Raw genomic sequence first — 16952 nt, forward strand, 5'->3', positions numbered from 1 at the left:
ACTTTCTTATTAAAGCCCTATTAATATAACCAAAATTGATTTTTATAAATGGTTTGAGGTGAAAAAAAAAAAGAATTTTTATGTTTTGACTTTCTTATTAAAGCCCTATTAATATAACCAAAATTGATTTTTATAAATGGTTTGAGGTGGAGATCAGTTGTAATTTTTTCCCATATGAAAACAAATTATCTTCCCCTCATTGAATGAAAAGTCCATCCATTTTCCACTGACTCACCAATCCACAGATTTCTTCTGTACATATTAAAATTATGTGTATATATAGGTTTCTCTTATCACATTGGCCTTTTTATCTATCCCTGTCCTAATTAGTCTTACTTATATAGAAAGTCCTGATCTCTGACAAGACAGAATCCTCCACCCTTTCCTTCAGAAGTGTTTGGTTATATTTTGTCTTCCATATAAATTTAAAAACGTACATTAAGTAAGTTTCATTAAAAATGTTTTTTGGTGGGATGCCTGGGTGGCTCAGTTGGTTAAACAGCTGCCTTCGGCTCAGGTCATGATCCCAGCATCCTGGGATCGAGTCCCACATTGGGCTCCTTGCTCAGCAGGGAGCCTGCTTCTCCCTCTGCCTCTGCCTGCCTGTGCTCGCTTTCTCGCTCTCCCTCTGACAAATAAATAAGTAAAATCTTTAAAAAAAAAAAAAAAGTTTTTTGGTGGGTACCTGAATGGCTTAGTCAGCTAAGCATCCGACTCTTGATTTTAGCTCAGGTCATGATCTCAGAGCTGTGAGATTGAGCCCCACATCTGGCTCCCAGCTAGGCATGGAGTCTGCTTATATTCTCTCTCTCTCTCTCCCTCCTCCTCCCTCACCCTTTGCCCCTCCCCCACTTAAAAAAACTTTTTTTTCCCCAAAATGCATCCATGAATGAAACTCTCCCATCCAAGTACTAACCAGGCCCAACCATGAATAAAACTCAACAAAGTGGGTATAGAGGGAATGTACTTCAACATAATAAAGGCTATATGACAAGCCCACAGCTAACATACTCAACCGAAAGCTTTTCTTCTAAGATCAGGAATAAGAGGGACGCCTGAGTGGCTCATTGGGTTAAAGCGTCTGCCTTCGGCTCAGGTCATGGTCTGAGGGTCCTGGGATCGAGCCCCGCATCTGGCTCTCTGCTCAGCAGGGAGCCTGCTTCCTCCTCTCTCTCTCTGTCTGCCTCTCTGCCTACTTGTAGTCTCTGTCTGTCAAAAATAAATAAATAAATAAATCTTAAAAAAAAAAAAAAAGACCAGGAATACTCTCACCACTTTTATTAGCATAGTACCAGAAGTCTTAGCCAGAATAATTAGGCAAGAAAAAGAAAGCAAAGGCATCCAAATTAGAAGGAAGAAGTAAATCTCTATTTGCAGGTGACATGATACTTATATAGAAAACTCTAAAGATCAACTCCTCAAAAAACTATTAAAATTAGTGAGTGAAGTGTGTAAACCTGGCATTTCACAGGCCTGTTCCCCTGGGGCTACATTATATGTTAATTGAAAATTTAAAAAAGAGAAAGGCATATAATACTACCACCTCAAGGCAACTATTGATATTTTAGTATATTTTCTTTCCAGTTTTGCAATGACCTTCTCTTACCCTTGAATATGCAATTCTTTAGCCTACTTTTAAAATTTAAGATAGGGCACCTGGGTGGCTTAGTGGGTTAAAGCCTCTGCCCTCGGCTCGGGTCATGATCCCGGGGTCCTGGGATCAAGCCCGCATCGGGCTCTCTACTCCACCGGGAGCCTGCTTCCTCCTTTCTCTCTCTCTGCCTGCCTCTCTCCCTACTTGTGATCTCTGTCTGTCAAATAAATAAATAAAATGTAAAAATAAATAAATAAATAAATAAAAATAAAATTTAAGATAACCTAACTATTTTCCCCAGGATATCAAAATTTCTATCCTATCATTACTTTAATGGCTACAATATTTCTTCAAACCATTAATAAACTTAACAAATGCCTTAAATTAATAAATGAATTAAGTGAAGGCCCAGAATACAAAATCAATATACAAAAATCAGTTGCATTTCTATATGCTAATAATCAATACTCAGAGAAATTAAGATAGTTCCACTTAAAATTACATCAAAAAGAATAAAATACCAAGGAATAAATTTAACCAAAGAGGTGAAAGACCTATACACTGAAAACTGTAAGACACTGATGAAAGAAAGTAAAAAGACACAAATAAATAGATATTTCTGTTCATGGGTTCAAAGAATTAATGTTATTATAATGTCCATACTACCCAAAGCAAGTTACAGAATCAGTGAAATCCCTATCAAAATTCCAATGGCAATTTTCATAGAAATAGAAAAATCATAAAGTTATATAGAACCACAAAAGAACCAAATAGCCAAAACAATCTTAAGAACGAAGCTGGAGGCCCCACACTTCCTGATTTCAGACTATATTAAAACTGAAAAGAAAAGAAAAAAAAAAAAACTATCAAAACCAAAACAGTATGGTACTGCATAAAAACAGACACATCAATTGATGGAACCAAATAACCCAGAAATAAACCAACACACATATGGTTAATTAATTTATGACAAAGGAGCCAAGAATGTACAGTGGGGAAAGGACAGTCTCTTCAATAAATCGTGTTGAGGAAACTGGACAGCCACATGCAAAAGAATGAAACTAGACCTCTATCTTACACCATACCCAAAAATCAGCTCAAAATGGATTAAGCACCTGAACATAAGACTTGAAACCACAAAACTTCTGGAAGAAAATATAGGCAGTAAGCTCCCAGATCCTTGATATCAGTCTTGGTGATGATTTTTTTTGAATTTGACATCAAAAACGAAAACAACAAAAGCAAAAATAAACAAGTGGGTCCACATCAAACCCAAAGTCTTCTGCACAGCAAAGGAAATTGTCAACAAAATGAAAAGGCAATCTACATTATGTGACAAAATGTTTGCAGATCATATATCTGATAAGGGGGTATATCTAAGATATATATGCAGATCCCATAAACTCTTTAGCAAAAAATCCAATTAAAATATAGAGGATAAGGGGTGCCTGGGTGACTCAGTGGGTTAAAGCCTCTACCTTTGACTCAGGTCATGATCCCAGCGTCCTGGGATCGAGCCCTGCATTGGGTGCTCTGCTCAGCGGGCAGCCTGCTTCCACCTCTCTCTCTCTGCCTGCCTCTCTGCCTACTTGTGATCTCCACCTGTCAAATAAATAAATAAAATCTTTAAAATATAGAGGATATAAAAAGAAACATGGAAATTTTAGAATTGAAAAATACAGTGGCCAAAATTTTTAAAACTCACTAGATAAGCTCAATAGAATGGAAATAATAGAGAAATCAGTGACCTTGAAGGTAAGTCACAAGAAATTGGTTCACATGAATAACAATAAAGATTGAAAATTCAAAAAGAATGTAGCCTCAGAGGCATGTGAGAGAATAACAGAGGCTTAACATGTGTCATTGAAGTACCAGAAGGACAAAGTTCAGACTGAAAAACTATTTGAAGAAATACTGGCTTACCAAATTTGGTAAAAGATACAACACAGCAATTCAGGAATCTCAACCACTCCAAACAAAATAAACAAAGAAATCTGTACCAGACACACAGTAATCAAATTGCTGAAAATGGATGACCAAAAAGTAATGAAAGAACCATAGAAAAAATAATTCATTATTTATAGGGAAACAATTACCCGAATGACTGGATTTCTTTTTCTCTTAGTAAATCACAGAGGCCAGAAGAAAGTGGAACAGTATTTTATTGCGCTAAAGAACTGTTAACCCAGAATTCCAAATCCAGCAAAAATGTTTCAGGAATGAAGGCAAAATTAAGAAAAGCGATACTGTAAAACGTTCATGGCAACTGAGACTCACCTGAGGGTCCCTGTGAAACCAGGCAGTAGTGAGGAGACTGGTTAATGAGAGAGAATTTATACCATTTTAACATCTTTTTTTTTTTTTAAGATTTTATTTATTTATTTGACAGAGAGAGATCACAAGTAGGCATAGAGGCAGGCAGAGAGAGGAGGAAGCAGGCTCCCTGCTGAGCAGAGAGCCCGATGCGGGACTTGATCCCAGAACCCTGAGATCATGACCTGAGCCGAAGGCAGAGGCTTTAACCCACTGAGCCACCCAGGTATCCCACTGTTTTAGCATCTTAAAGGAGTAAGCACTTGTTAAGTCTAGGACAGCTGTCCTTTGAGAATGCACGCCCAGTGCTTCCAGATAATGTTGTCTTTCAGGAAGTCGGCAATCCATATTTCCATATTAAATTTGATACCTCAAGGCTAATAACTAATTCAAAACTTTAGAGAACTGCTGGGGGCTACATCAAACACAAAGGCATGAATAGGATACAACCAGATTCATCAGGTTTTTACTTCTGTGGACTTGTCTTTTTCTTTGAATCTCAGAAATTCTGCCAAGATATATCTGGTTAAAACTCTTCATAAATTCTACTCGATACATAAAGGAGCTCTGGGATTACTAGCCATTTTGTTCAACCCTGGAAATTTGTTTCATTGTTAGATCTGCATCACTGCATCATCCAGAACTCATATTTTACATTTATTTGATTTCCTGTATAATTTTCTTTCCCCATGACTCCTACTACTTTTTTGTCATTATTTGTATCCTTTCTGAGAGTTTTTTTTTCATGAATTCTTATTTCAGTGATAATTGGCTTTTCACTGTGGAATTTGAAGATTTTAGCATACACCTTCCTTCATCCTCCAAGTATCATAATTTTTAAATGATTATTCAGTTCAGTTGATGACTATGTAAAGTGTCTTTTATTATTGAGCTCTGTAGTCACATTTCACTTCCTCTGTGACTTGTTCTTTTCCATGCAATTAATCCTTGTCTTAACTGAGAGTTGCTTAGTTTTCTCAATATCTCTCATTAATCTCTTTTCAGACACATCAGATAACTGGTTTATTTTTTAAGAGACATTTCTCCTCTAACCCTCTGTTCTTCTGTCCCAACTGAGACTGTTACATAGCTATCGTTTTAGAATTTCTCTTCATTATCCCACTGATTCTCTTCACCATGCTCCTTTGAATTTTTTTTCTTTTTAAGATTTTATTTAATTATTTGACAAATAACAAGTAGGCGGAGAAGTAGGCAGGGAGAGTGGAAGAAGCAGGCTCCCTGCTGAGCAGAGAACCCGATGCGGGGCTGGATCCCAGAACCCTGGGATCATGACCTGAGCCGAAGGCAGAGGCTTTAACCCATTGGGCCACCCAGGCGCCCTCTGTTTTTTTGTTTGTTTGTTTGTTTGTTTTTAAGATTTTATTTATTCATTTGACAGAGATCACAAGTAGGTAGAGAGGCAGACAGAGAGAGAGGAAGGGAAGCAGTCTCCCCGCTGAGCAGAGAGCCCGACGGCGGGGGGGGGGGGGGGGGGGTGTCTCGATCCAAGGACTCTGGGACTGTGACCTGAGCTGAAGGCAGAGGCTTTACCCAGGCACCCTCCTTTGAATTTCTTTTGATTTGCCTCTGTATTTGGGTATCTTGGATACATTCATATACCTTGACTCTTGGATCTCTTGCCATTCTCTTTCTTGGTTTATTCCTTCATTATTCTGAGGCACATGTTCAAAATGAATCAAGAAGTATTCAAGAAAAGTAAATAGTGTATTTTATGAAATCTTGTATGTCTGAAAATGTTTTCATTCCACCCTCATTTTTCATTGATATTTGCTGGAGATGTAATTTTAGGTTGAAAAATTTAACTTCAAAATTTTGATGGCATTGTCCCATGGATTTTTGAAATTAGCATCTAGTGTCATTGAGAAATCCAAAACACATTCAGGTTCTTAAGTCTTTTATGTGATCTGTTTAATCTCTTTGGAAACTTTTAGAATTTATTTATAACAGTCTAATATTTCAAGTTGAGGTATATAATGTTGATTTTATTCTTTCACTTGGGCACTCACTGAGACATTTCATTCTGGAAACAAAATATCTGAGGTTTTCTTGTATTATTTTCTTATTACTTATTCCTCATTATCTTCTCTGTTCTCTGTGTTTCAGACTTTGTTCACTTTTTATTTCCAGTGCCTGGCACCATGTCTGACACATATCATGGGCTCATTAAATTTTTTGAGTGATTAAACACTCATAATTCAGATCTTGATTTCTTGTCTTAGCTCTAGAATTTTTTTCTATTTTTCATATTTTTTGTTGTACTTTCTGTGAGATTTTTATTAAGTTCTAATTCTTATTAGTTGTTCTTTGAATATTTTTTCTGACATTATTCTCTTATGAGATTGATTGTTTTTAGAAGCATTCTTTTTCTGAATTTAAAAAATTTTCTCCATTGTCTCTCTGTCCTGAGTTTTTTTCTTTGTTCATTTTAATCTCTCATGTTTAAGATTTTTCCTGAAATTGTTAATGACTCAAGGCTGTCTGTTCATATAAAACTGTTGTAGAAAAAAGCTGATCTGAGCTTGTTTATATCTGAGGATGTGTAGATTTATTGATGGTAGTCACTGTAGCATGATCTGCGTAGAACAGTTCAGTGGCTCACACCACTTACGGATCTTTTAGGTTTGTTTTCTCCAGAATGGAATCCTCTACTGTCTTTCTAGGAATCAATAAAATGAGCTTGATTGCCAGATTTTGAAAGTTTCTGAGGATATCAGCCTGGGGATCAGCCTGCTGTATGGGGTAGATTTGACAATCTGAGGTCTATCTGTTTCTTACAGATTTTCAATTAATCTTCCTTTTTCAGCCCACCATGCACCCTACTTTCAAAGATAACCTGTTGCTTGTAGTTCTTGGAAATAGGTAGATTGTATATATAGTAGGACCAATCTGCAACCTAGGTTTCAATGTGTTTATTTGACACTTTATTTATTTATTTATTTATTTATTTATTTATTTTTGGCACTTTATTTGTTACTATTACCTCTACTCTAGCTTCCAAAATTTTGTTGCTGCTCTTTCCTCTCCTATTCTTTGTCCTCATGGAGTTTCTTCTTTCATTTAATCTCATCACTATCACTTTAATGGGACTCGAAGGAACAGTAAAATAAATGTATATATTCACTGTGTGATGTTTGAAAAGAGTATGTCCTTTTTTTCTAGAGGAATTTTTTAATACATCTTTTATTATGGAGTATATATTCAAATACTTGCTGATCAAGTCAGTTAATAAATATTTGTTGATCTTCCAGTATGTAACTTAGAACTTACAACTGTGCTTAGAACTGGATACACATTGATGAAGGCAATAGACATTTTACTTTTAAAATGAAGTAAACACAAAGACCTTAACACCTATTCAGGAAAAAGATATTAAGTGAACCTGACTAAATATGTAATTACAAATTGTGATTACAAGGAGGGTATAATTTGGTCCTGGAATCAGGGAAGGCCTCAAAAAGTATGACCTTTAGAGATTTGGAAAATGGGCAGTAGTTATCAAGGCCAACAGTGGGGGGGGGGGAATCTACGAGACTTAAGGAAAAATTCCTGGAAAGACCCGAAGAGGAACTAAAAATGGAGCATCTGAAGACCTGCAAAATGGGGCCAACATGATGATGGAGCTTAGCAACCAAAAGGGAGCATAGCTTGAGATATGTTTGAAGAGGCAGGCAGCAACTGGGTCATTCAGAGCCTTATAGACCATGTTCAGCAGTTTGGCTTTTATCGTAGGAGAAATTATCATAAGGGATGGATTCAGGATTGTAAACCTCAAGTGGGGAAACTAAAAAAGAAAGAGGCTGTCCTGATAGTTCAAGAGATGTATTAGATATTTTACTGACAATAGGAGGAAGAGTTTCAAGATGTATTTAGGAGCAAGATTAGGGGATATTTGCTGAATAATTATATGAGAGAAAGAGACAATGGTACGCGAATGATTTTCTTTTTTTTTTTTTTGGTCCATAGTGTGGTCTTCAGAACACTTCACTTGCCTAATATCCCCATTTTTGTATAGAGATTCTTTTGTATTATCTCTCAAATATTAAACACTTACTTTATGACAAATACTTTTATATATTATTTACAATCCTCACGATGATTATAAGAGCCATTACTTCTATTGTATAAATAGAGAATTGAGGGCTCAAAAAAATGAACAACTTTGGCCAAGAAAACAAAGCTTGTAGTTAACTTGAGTGTGAGTTCAAAATTCATGACTTAATCTGGTAACTCTGAACTTCCAGTAGAACACTGCTGTTATAGTCTCTTCCTTCTCTTAAAACCCACAAATGCCCTTCCTGTCAGGTGGTCAGAACTCTTAGTGCTTACATACTTGTTAAGTACTTTTCTCTTCTAAGATCAGCATCACAGAATTCCAAGCCATAAAGTATTTTCATCAAACCCCAAACATATTCCTTATTTAGCTCCAAAAGAACCCTCTTTATCTACCACTCATACTAGATTCATTCATGCTTCCCATCTAGATTGCCACCCTCTATTTCTTTATCATTTGTTAAAGAGACCTGGAGTCTCCACTTGCAGAATCTAGACCAGTACTGTCCCAATAGAACTTCCAGTGATGATGGAAATGTCCTATGTTTGTCATTTCCAACATGGTAGTCACTAGCCACAGTTGGCCATAGGAAATGTGGATAGTGCCACTGAGGAATTAAATTTGAATTTTTATTTAATTTTAATTATGTTAAATTTAAATACACACATATGGTCATGGCTACTGTAATAGACAACGTAAATCTAACCAGGGGCTGGCAACATTTCCTAAAGGGCCAGGTAATAAATATTTTTAAGTTTGTAGTTAATGTGGTCTCCATTGCTACTACTCCTGCCATTGTAGTTTAAAAGCAGTCATAGACAATGTGTAAATAAGTGTAGCTGTCTTCCAATAAACCTTTACTTACAAAAATTGTTGCAGTTCTGCAGGCCTTAGTTTGCCAACCCCTGGGAATTTTTCTTAGACATATTCATTTAATCCTGATAATAACTCTATTAAGTAGGCATGATCATTTCCCTTATTTTACAGTTCATCTGTGGGATGCTCTTATAGCTGTGTGTGCATATGCTGTGAGATTTTATGCATGTATTTATGATAAAAGTTTTTTTGTAACAAGGGAGATAAGACTTAAGTCATCTTTATGTTCAGCAAGTTCCCCTAAGTAGTTCTGACCAAAAGCAATGTTTGGAAACTAATGGCTTACTTAGTGCCCTCATCTTACTATATGATCTGTCCTTGCTCTTTTCTTGTCTATTTTTTTAAAGTTCATTTTAATTCTTCCCTTTTAATTGAAGTTTTATTTCTCCCAAACAAGAAAAATGTGAGTGATTACTTTCATATTTTCTTTCAGTCCTGGAATCAAGATGTGAGACCAAGAAATTATTTCTGAAGAAGGAAATTTATGAAATAGAGTCAGCGCAGTGGGAAATAATGGAAAGACTTACAAGACATGACCTTCAGTGCTCTAGTTTCAGAGATGATTGGGAATGTAATGGCCAGTTTGAGAAACAACATGGCTCTCAGGAGGGACACTTCAGTCAACTGATACTCACCCATGAAGGAATGCCCACTTTCAGTCAGCATCCATCCTTTACATTACAGCAAATCATTAATAATAAAGAGAAATATTGTGCAACTAAGGAATATAGGAAAACCTTTAGACATGACTCACAACTTAGTACACATCAGATCATTCATACCATTGAGAAACCCTATGAATGTAAGGAATGTGGAAAGGCCTTTAGACATCCCTCAAGACTCAGTCATCATCAGAAAATTCATACTGGCAAGAAACCCTTTGAATGTAAGGAATGTGGGAAAACATTTATTTGTGGTTCAGACCTTACTCGACATCACAGAATTCACACTGGTGAGAAACCGTATGAATGCAAGGAATGTGGAAAGGCCTTTAGTAGTGGCTCAAACTTCACTCGACATCAGAGAATTCACACTGGTGAAAAGCCCTATGAATGTAAAGAATGTGGGAAGGCTTTTAGTAGTGGCTCAAACTTTACTCAACATCAGAGAATTCATACAGGGGAGAAACCCTATGAATGTAAGGAATGTGGCAATGCCTTTAGTCAGAGCTCACAACTTATTAAACATCAGAGAATTCATACAGGTGAGAAACCCTACGAATGTAAGGAATGTGAAAAGGCTTTTCGTTCTGGTTCAGACCTTACTCGACATCAGAGAATTCATACTGGTGAAAAGCCCTATGAATGTAAGATATGTGGGAAAGCCTATTCTCAGAGTTCACAACTTATTAGTCATCATAGAATTCATAGTGGTGAGAAACCATATGAATATAGGGAATGTGGAAAGACCTTTAATTATGGCTCACAACTTATTCAACATCAAAATTTGTACTGGTGATGAACCATAGAATATATGAAATCTGTAGGAAGGCTTTTAATTATAGCTCAAAACTATTCAATATTAGAGAACTTATCTTGATAATAATCCCTTTAAATAGGATAATGTAGAAACACCTTATTTGTTGATTCTAGCTTATTCAACCTGAGAAAAATCATGTAGGAGAAACATCCTATGAGTAGAATATATTTTGGAAGCCCTTTGATAAAAGCATATATTTCTTTCGACATTAGATAATTCAAGCTAGCAAATACTGAAAGTCATAGCACTTTTGACACCTTTTTAACCTTATTTTAAACCTCAGAATTCATGTTAAATATAATCCTAATTTTCATTTTCCCCTAGATTGTCTATAGTTGCTATGTTCTTAATATTTTAACCCATCTTAAATTATGTGACTATGAAGTTCAGTTTCTTTACATCACAGTTTGTAAGACATCTTTAAGACCTTAAAGAAGTGATCTCTTTATTCTAAGGTGGCTTATTCTTTTTGTTTTTACAAAACTTAGGCTTTCTTCTTGTAAAACATCGATGAACAACTTTCAACAGAGTAAGGAGAGATCTTTTCATAGCTTCCTAGTGTTTCCTTATGTTGCTGTGATACCATTTTATCAAATTCCTATTGATAGACATTGTAGTTTCCCAGCGATTTTGCCATTATTCATGGTATCCTGATGGAAATTCTCCCCAGGCATATATTTGTATCATGTATTTTAATTGCAGAAATAATGCAGAAACATATTTTCCTTTTAAAAGATTTAAAAATTGCAAATAAGGCAAACATACCCACGGACTACCATCCTTGTACCCATTCCCCATTCTGAAGGATAGTCATTATGTGTTTAGTATTTATCCTTCCTGAGCATTTTTCTGTTTTTATACATATTTGTCTCAATAGAAATTATAAAATGGGAATAATTACACCTACCTCAAAATTTTGTGTGAGGATCAAATAAAGACACATAAAGTGCTTAGAACTCTGCCTGTCATATAATAAATACTCACTGAATGTTGGTCATTATTTTATTCATCATTGTCATTAGTGTTATTTGTTGAAAAACAACAGTTTCTACAGACCTTGCTGAACATCAGGCAGGACATAAAGTAGAAGAAAGACACACTCAGGGTAATGAATTCAAAAAATTTTCCATCATCACTTACTTCCTATGGAACATGAAATAATCCTAAGTGTTGGTGGTGAAAGTCGTGTGTAGCATGTGGGAAGGACTTCACTCAGACTGGCATCCTTTTTACTACATCATATAATGCCTAACATAAAAACAAGAGTATAAACAAACCACTGTGACACTGATGAAAAAGTATGAAAAGACAAATAGCATTATGTTTGAAAAATGGATAAATACACAAAACAACGCTTAATAGTTACTGATTGAAGATGTTATATTAGGGTGCCTGACTGGCTTACTAAATGGGGCATGCAACTCTTGGTCTCAGCGCTGTGAGTTCAAGCCCCAAGTTGGTTGTGGTGATTACTTAAAAATAAAATCTTGAAAAAAAAATAAAAATAAAAGGGCACCTGGGTGGGCTCAGATAGTTAAGCATCTCTGGGTCCTGGGATCAAGGCCCGCATTGGACTCCCAGCTCAGCGATGAGTCTGCTGCTCCCCCCCACCCATGCTTGCTCTCTCTCTCTCTCAAATGAATGAATAAAATCTTTAAAATTTTTTAAAATAAATAAATAATAAAAATAAAATGTTAAATACAGTGCTTCTTTTTGATACATATGAAAACCTACACTATTTTTTAGGAAAATAAAAATTACAGCATTGACTCAAAGAGAACTCTTGCAAGATTTATAAACACACAGAAAAAAAGAAATTTAATGTGATAGAGTAGCTATTACTGCTAATGAAGCATCAAACCAAATTCTTTTCAGGCAAAACATCAACTGGTTTGGGGTTGTTGTTCTTTGTTTGTTTGTTTATAGAGGGAGAGAGTTGGGGAGAGGGACAGATAGAGAATCTCAAACCGGCTCCACACCCAGTGCAAGTACAAGTTGGGGCTCAATCTCACAACCCTGAGATCATGACCTGAGTCAAAAACTAGAGTTGGACACTTAACCACCAAGTGCCTCTAAAACATCAGGTGTTTCACTATTTGTTATACAGAGTTAGACATCTCATACTCAGATATAATCTTACATTAGCACCATCTTAGGACACCCAAAAAGGAAAGCTATTTTTTTGTGTCATCCATGAAGATACAAGCAAGCATACTAAAGAAACGAACAAATTATAGGTACCGATTAGAAGAATAATAGAAATGAGCCTGGTTGTGACAGTAGCTAAGGATGATACCCAGTCCCCAGTTGCAACTAACCGACGTGAGGAAACAGGCATTTTGCCAGCTCTTCTTTTTGAGAGAATCCAGATATTTTATGTTTTACTTAATCTTTTTAGTGTGTGATAGCTCTTGGGTTTTTTTTTTTTTTAAGATTTTATTTATTTGAGAGAGTGAGAGAGCACAAACTGGAGGTGGGGGGAGGAGCAGACAAAGAGGAAGAAGCAGGCTCGAGAACCTGATGTGGGACTTGATCCCAGGACCCTGGGATCATGACCTGAGCCAAAGGCAGATACTTAACTGACTCAGCCACCCAGGCGCCCCAATAGCTCTTGATTATTAAGTGGTAGCTCAGATTTTTATTTAAAGACACCACGAAGGCCAAAAGAGTTATATGGACTGCACAAACAGCCCATGAATTACTTTTGTTCTGGAGACTAGAGCAGTGAGTTTTTCATAGTGCAGACACCTTGGTCCCAAGAAAATTTAAGTGGAGAAATGGTACAAAACAAGATAATTTGCCCAGAATTTCTCAGATGTGAACAGAATTTCTTAGATTAAAATATTTCCAGGGATAGGGGAAGTCTGTCCTTCCATTCCCCACTTCCTTTTTTCTTAGATCCCATATTAGAGGGTTTGGGTGTTTTTTTTAAATATTGAGTTATTTTATTTGTTACAGGCGTATGCCCATAAAATATTTTATAATCAATTTAAGAAAAGTTGAGTGGGGACCCCTGGGTGGCTCATCGGTTGAGCGTCCAACCCTTGATTTCAGCTCGGGCCATAATCTCAAGATTGTGAGACCAAGCCCTGTAATGGGCTTCACACTCAGTGTGGAGTCTGCTTGGGATTCTCTCTCTTTCTCTGCCCCTCCCCAACTTGCACATGCTCTCTCTCTAAATTTAAAAGTCTTCCAAAAAAAGAAAAGTGAAGCCAATTAGAGAATTAGTAAACAGGATATTTTGTTCAAATATTTTGCATTACTATCAAAATGAGCACTGCTAAGTGAAATTTTGTATTCTTTTATGAGCCTATTTTAAGTCATTTGTTAAATGCTTCATCAAAAATTACAGAGATAGGGATGCCTGGGTGGCTCAGTTGGTTAAGCAGCTGCCTTCAGCTCAGGTCATGATCCCAGCGTCCTAGGATCGAGTCCCGCATTGGGCTCTTTGCTCGGCCGGGAGCCTGCTTCTCCCTCTGCCTCTGCCTGCCACTCTGTCTGCCTGTGCTCGCTCTCTCGCTCTCTCTCTCTGACAAATAAACAAAATCTTTTTTAAAAAAATCTCTAAAAAAATTACAGAGTTAATGCATTTGCTCCCAAACCAATGAAGCAATATCAATAAATGAAAAAAAGAAATCTGTCCTTCATTATTTCTCACTCCCTTCCCCTCTATTCATTTCCTTCTGCGTAATGTTCAAACCTTGTGTATATCACCCATATATTTATTTATGCTTAAACATTAACACAACTAATTTATTTTAGTATATTTTCACCAAAAAAAAAATGGATACTTTATACATTTCTCTGTAATTTGCTTTTTAAATTCAACTACATTTTGAATTTCCTGGTCAGTAAATAATGATTTAACTTAATTCTTATTTTTACTTTTTAAGATTATTTATTTATTTGAGAGAAAGAAGAGCATGGGAGAGAGAACATGAGTTGGGGGCGGGGGACAGAGGGAGAGGAAGAAGGAGGCTCCCTGCTCTGCTGAGCAGGGACCTGGATGCTGGGCTTGCTTCCAGCATCCTGAGATCATGACCTGAGCTGCAGACAGACACTTAACCGACTGAGCCACCCAGGCACCCCTTAACTTAGTTTTCGGAATGGTTACATTATATTGCATGCCCAAGTATGCTTATACCAATGCCTATTCCCCAACTTTGATATTTCAGACTGTTTCCTCTTTGCCACTTAAAAGTAGTACTTCAAGGGCCACTGGGTGGCTCAGTTGTTAAGCATCTGCCTTCAGCCCAGTCGTGAGATCAGGGTCCTGGGATCGAGGCCTGCATCAGGCTGCCTGCTCAGGGGGAAGCCTGCTTCTCCCTCTCCCACTCCCCCTGCTTGTATTCTTTCTCTTGCTGTGTTTTCTCTCTGTTAAATAAATAAAATCTTTTTTTTAAAGTAGTGCTTCAATAAACATCCCTATTTTATATTCCTCTCTATTTCATTTCTATAAAATAGGTTTACCAAACCATTTCCAGTGTTTTCTGTTCCTTAGGAAGGTACTACTTATAGAAACTTTCAGAGGGAAGAGGATAAAGAATAGAATGCACAGTTTTTCATATATGTGGGTGTATAGACACACAGATTTTAACATTTTAATCCATCTGGAATTCATTATTGTATATGGTGTGATACAGGATGTCAGCTCTGTTTTCATTCAGAAATAAACCAAATTATGCCAAATCTAACTATTGAACTAGTCCTCTTTCTCCTACTAGATTAAAATACTTTTTATCATATATTAATGCTCATATTCTCAGATTTATTTCTGGGCTTTTACAGCAATCTTAGACTTAGACCTTTTGGTAACTTGTTACTTGGAAATAGAGATATGTATATTATTATTATATTGGTTTTATTTGGAAATAAAGACAAATTCTTCTTTATTACATTTTTAGTTTTCTCCACTTTCAATTACTGAGCAAAATAAGATATCAGAGAAAGTCAACTATCTGATAGGAGGAATTTGAGAGGCAGAGTGGGGGGCTTGGAGGTAGGGAAGGAAAAAATGAAACAAGATGGGATTGGGAGGGAGACAAACCATAAGAGACTCTTAATCTCACAAAACAAATTGAGGGTTGCTGGGAGGAGGGGGTGTGTGGAGAAGGTGGTTGGGTTACGGACATTGGGGAGGGTATGTGATATGGTGAGTGCTGTGAAGTATGTAAGCCTGACAATTCACAAACCTGTACCGCTGGGGCAAATAATACATTACATGTTAATAAAAATAATTAATAATTTAAAAATTTTTAAAGGAGACAAAAAACCTAACTGAGATGATCTTTTGAATTTTATTCAAGTTAAATACTGAATATTTCAAAATGAGTCCACACTGAATTGACCTTGAGTGAATATTCATTAATACACATATGTTTCAAAATGTCTTTGACAAATTTTCATCTCCTTTCCCTCTAATATCTTTATGATATAATGCTTCACAATACTTAAAATATGCTAATAATATCTGAACATTTAATATCTCTTATTAGGGTATTGATTATAAAATGACAGATTCTTTTGATCTTTATAATCTGTGGGTAAAGTGATGATATCTGTCTCACAGTATTTTTTTAAGATTTTGTTTATTAGTGAGAGAGTATGAGCAGGGGGGAATGGAGAGAGAGAGAGAGAGAGAGAGAGAACAAGGCTCCTGCTGAGCAGGAAGCCCGGTATGGTGTCTCACAGTATTTACATGTATTTCACTTTCTTTTTTCATGTTCTAGTCATAGTGATTACTTGAATAGATTCTGTAGAGCATATCAAATAGATTATCTTTGTCTTTTATTGTGGATGTCTAGGAAGTTCATTTTTCCTTGAGAACAACATACTAAAAGGTCGTGCTGATCCAGGCAATTTACACATTCTAATTTAATCTAGAAATAATAATAGGTACTTATATATCACTCGTCTTTAACCAGTCTGTAAGAGTATATTTTGTCTAGATTAATAGCATACATATGGAACCCCCAAATGTAACTACTTCCCTATTAATGTACTACTTCCAAGATTATTAACATTCCATGGTGAACAAGTATTCACATATATGTGTGTGCATTTACTCCACTATTTCCTTAAAATAACTTCTAAGAGTTAATCTGTGGTTTTTGGTATATGTTACTAAACTGCCTTCCTGAGCGTAACTGTTTTTTACTTCCATGTCTGTCCTAATACTTACCTTTTAAAATTTTCTCTGCCTGGGCACCTGGGTGGGTCAGTGGGTTAAGGCCTCTGCCTTCGGCTCAGGTCATAATCCCAGGGCCCTGGGATCGAGCCCCGCATTGGGCTCCCTGCTCAGTGGGGAGTCTGCTTCCTCCTCTCTCTCTGCCTGTCTCTCTGCCTACTTGTGATCTCTGTCTGTCCAATAAATAAATAAATAAATTTTTTAAAAATTTTCTCTGCCTAATTTAAAAGAACTCATTTTATTTTATTCATGTTTTTTTTGAGAGAGAGACAGAAAGCCCAAGTGAGAGCACAAGCGGGTGGAGGGGCAGGGGTAGAGGGGCAATGGGAGAGGAAGAGAGAGAATCCAAGCAGGCATGGAGCCCAACGCCAGGCTCAACCTCACAATCCTGAGATCATGACCTGAGCCAAAATAAAGAGCTGGATGCCTAC

The 16952-nt window shown here is 36.5% G+C and overlaps 1 protein-coding gene across 2 annotated transcripts in view; it reads left to right on the forward strand.

The window, feature by feature from the left end:
• The window catches only part of ZFP14 (ZFP14 zinc finger protein), a 97588-nt gene that overhangs the window by 19753 nt on the left and 60883 nt on the right, over positions 1-16952 (forward strand). The window contains exon 5 of one of the 2 annotated variants that reach the window (XM_044256497.1): positions 9289-11334. In XM_044256497.1, the coding sequence (XP_044112432.1) occupies positions 9289-10313 (1025 nt within the window). In that variant the 3' untranslated portion in view covers positions 10314-11334. Of the gene's footprint in view, positions 1-9288; positions 11335-16952 lie in introns of those variants that run through there. The other variant, XM_044256498.1, reaches the window with a different exon arrangement.

Source organism: Neovison vison, chromosome 7 (genome assembly GCF_020171115.1).
Source record: "Neovison vison isolate M4711 chromosome 7, ASM_NN_V1, whole genome shotgun sequence".
Lineage (NCBI taxonomy): Eukaryota > Metazoa > Chordata > Mammalia > Carnivora > Mustelidae > Neogale > Neogale vison.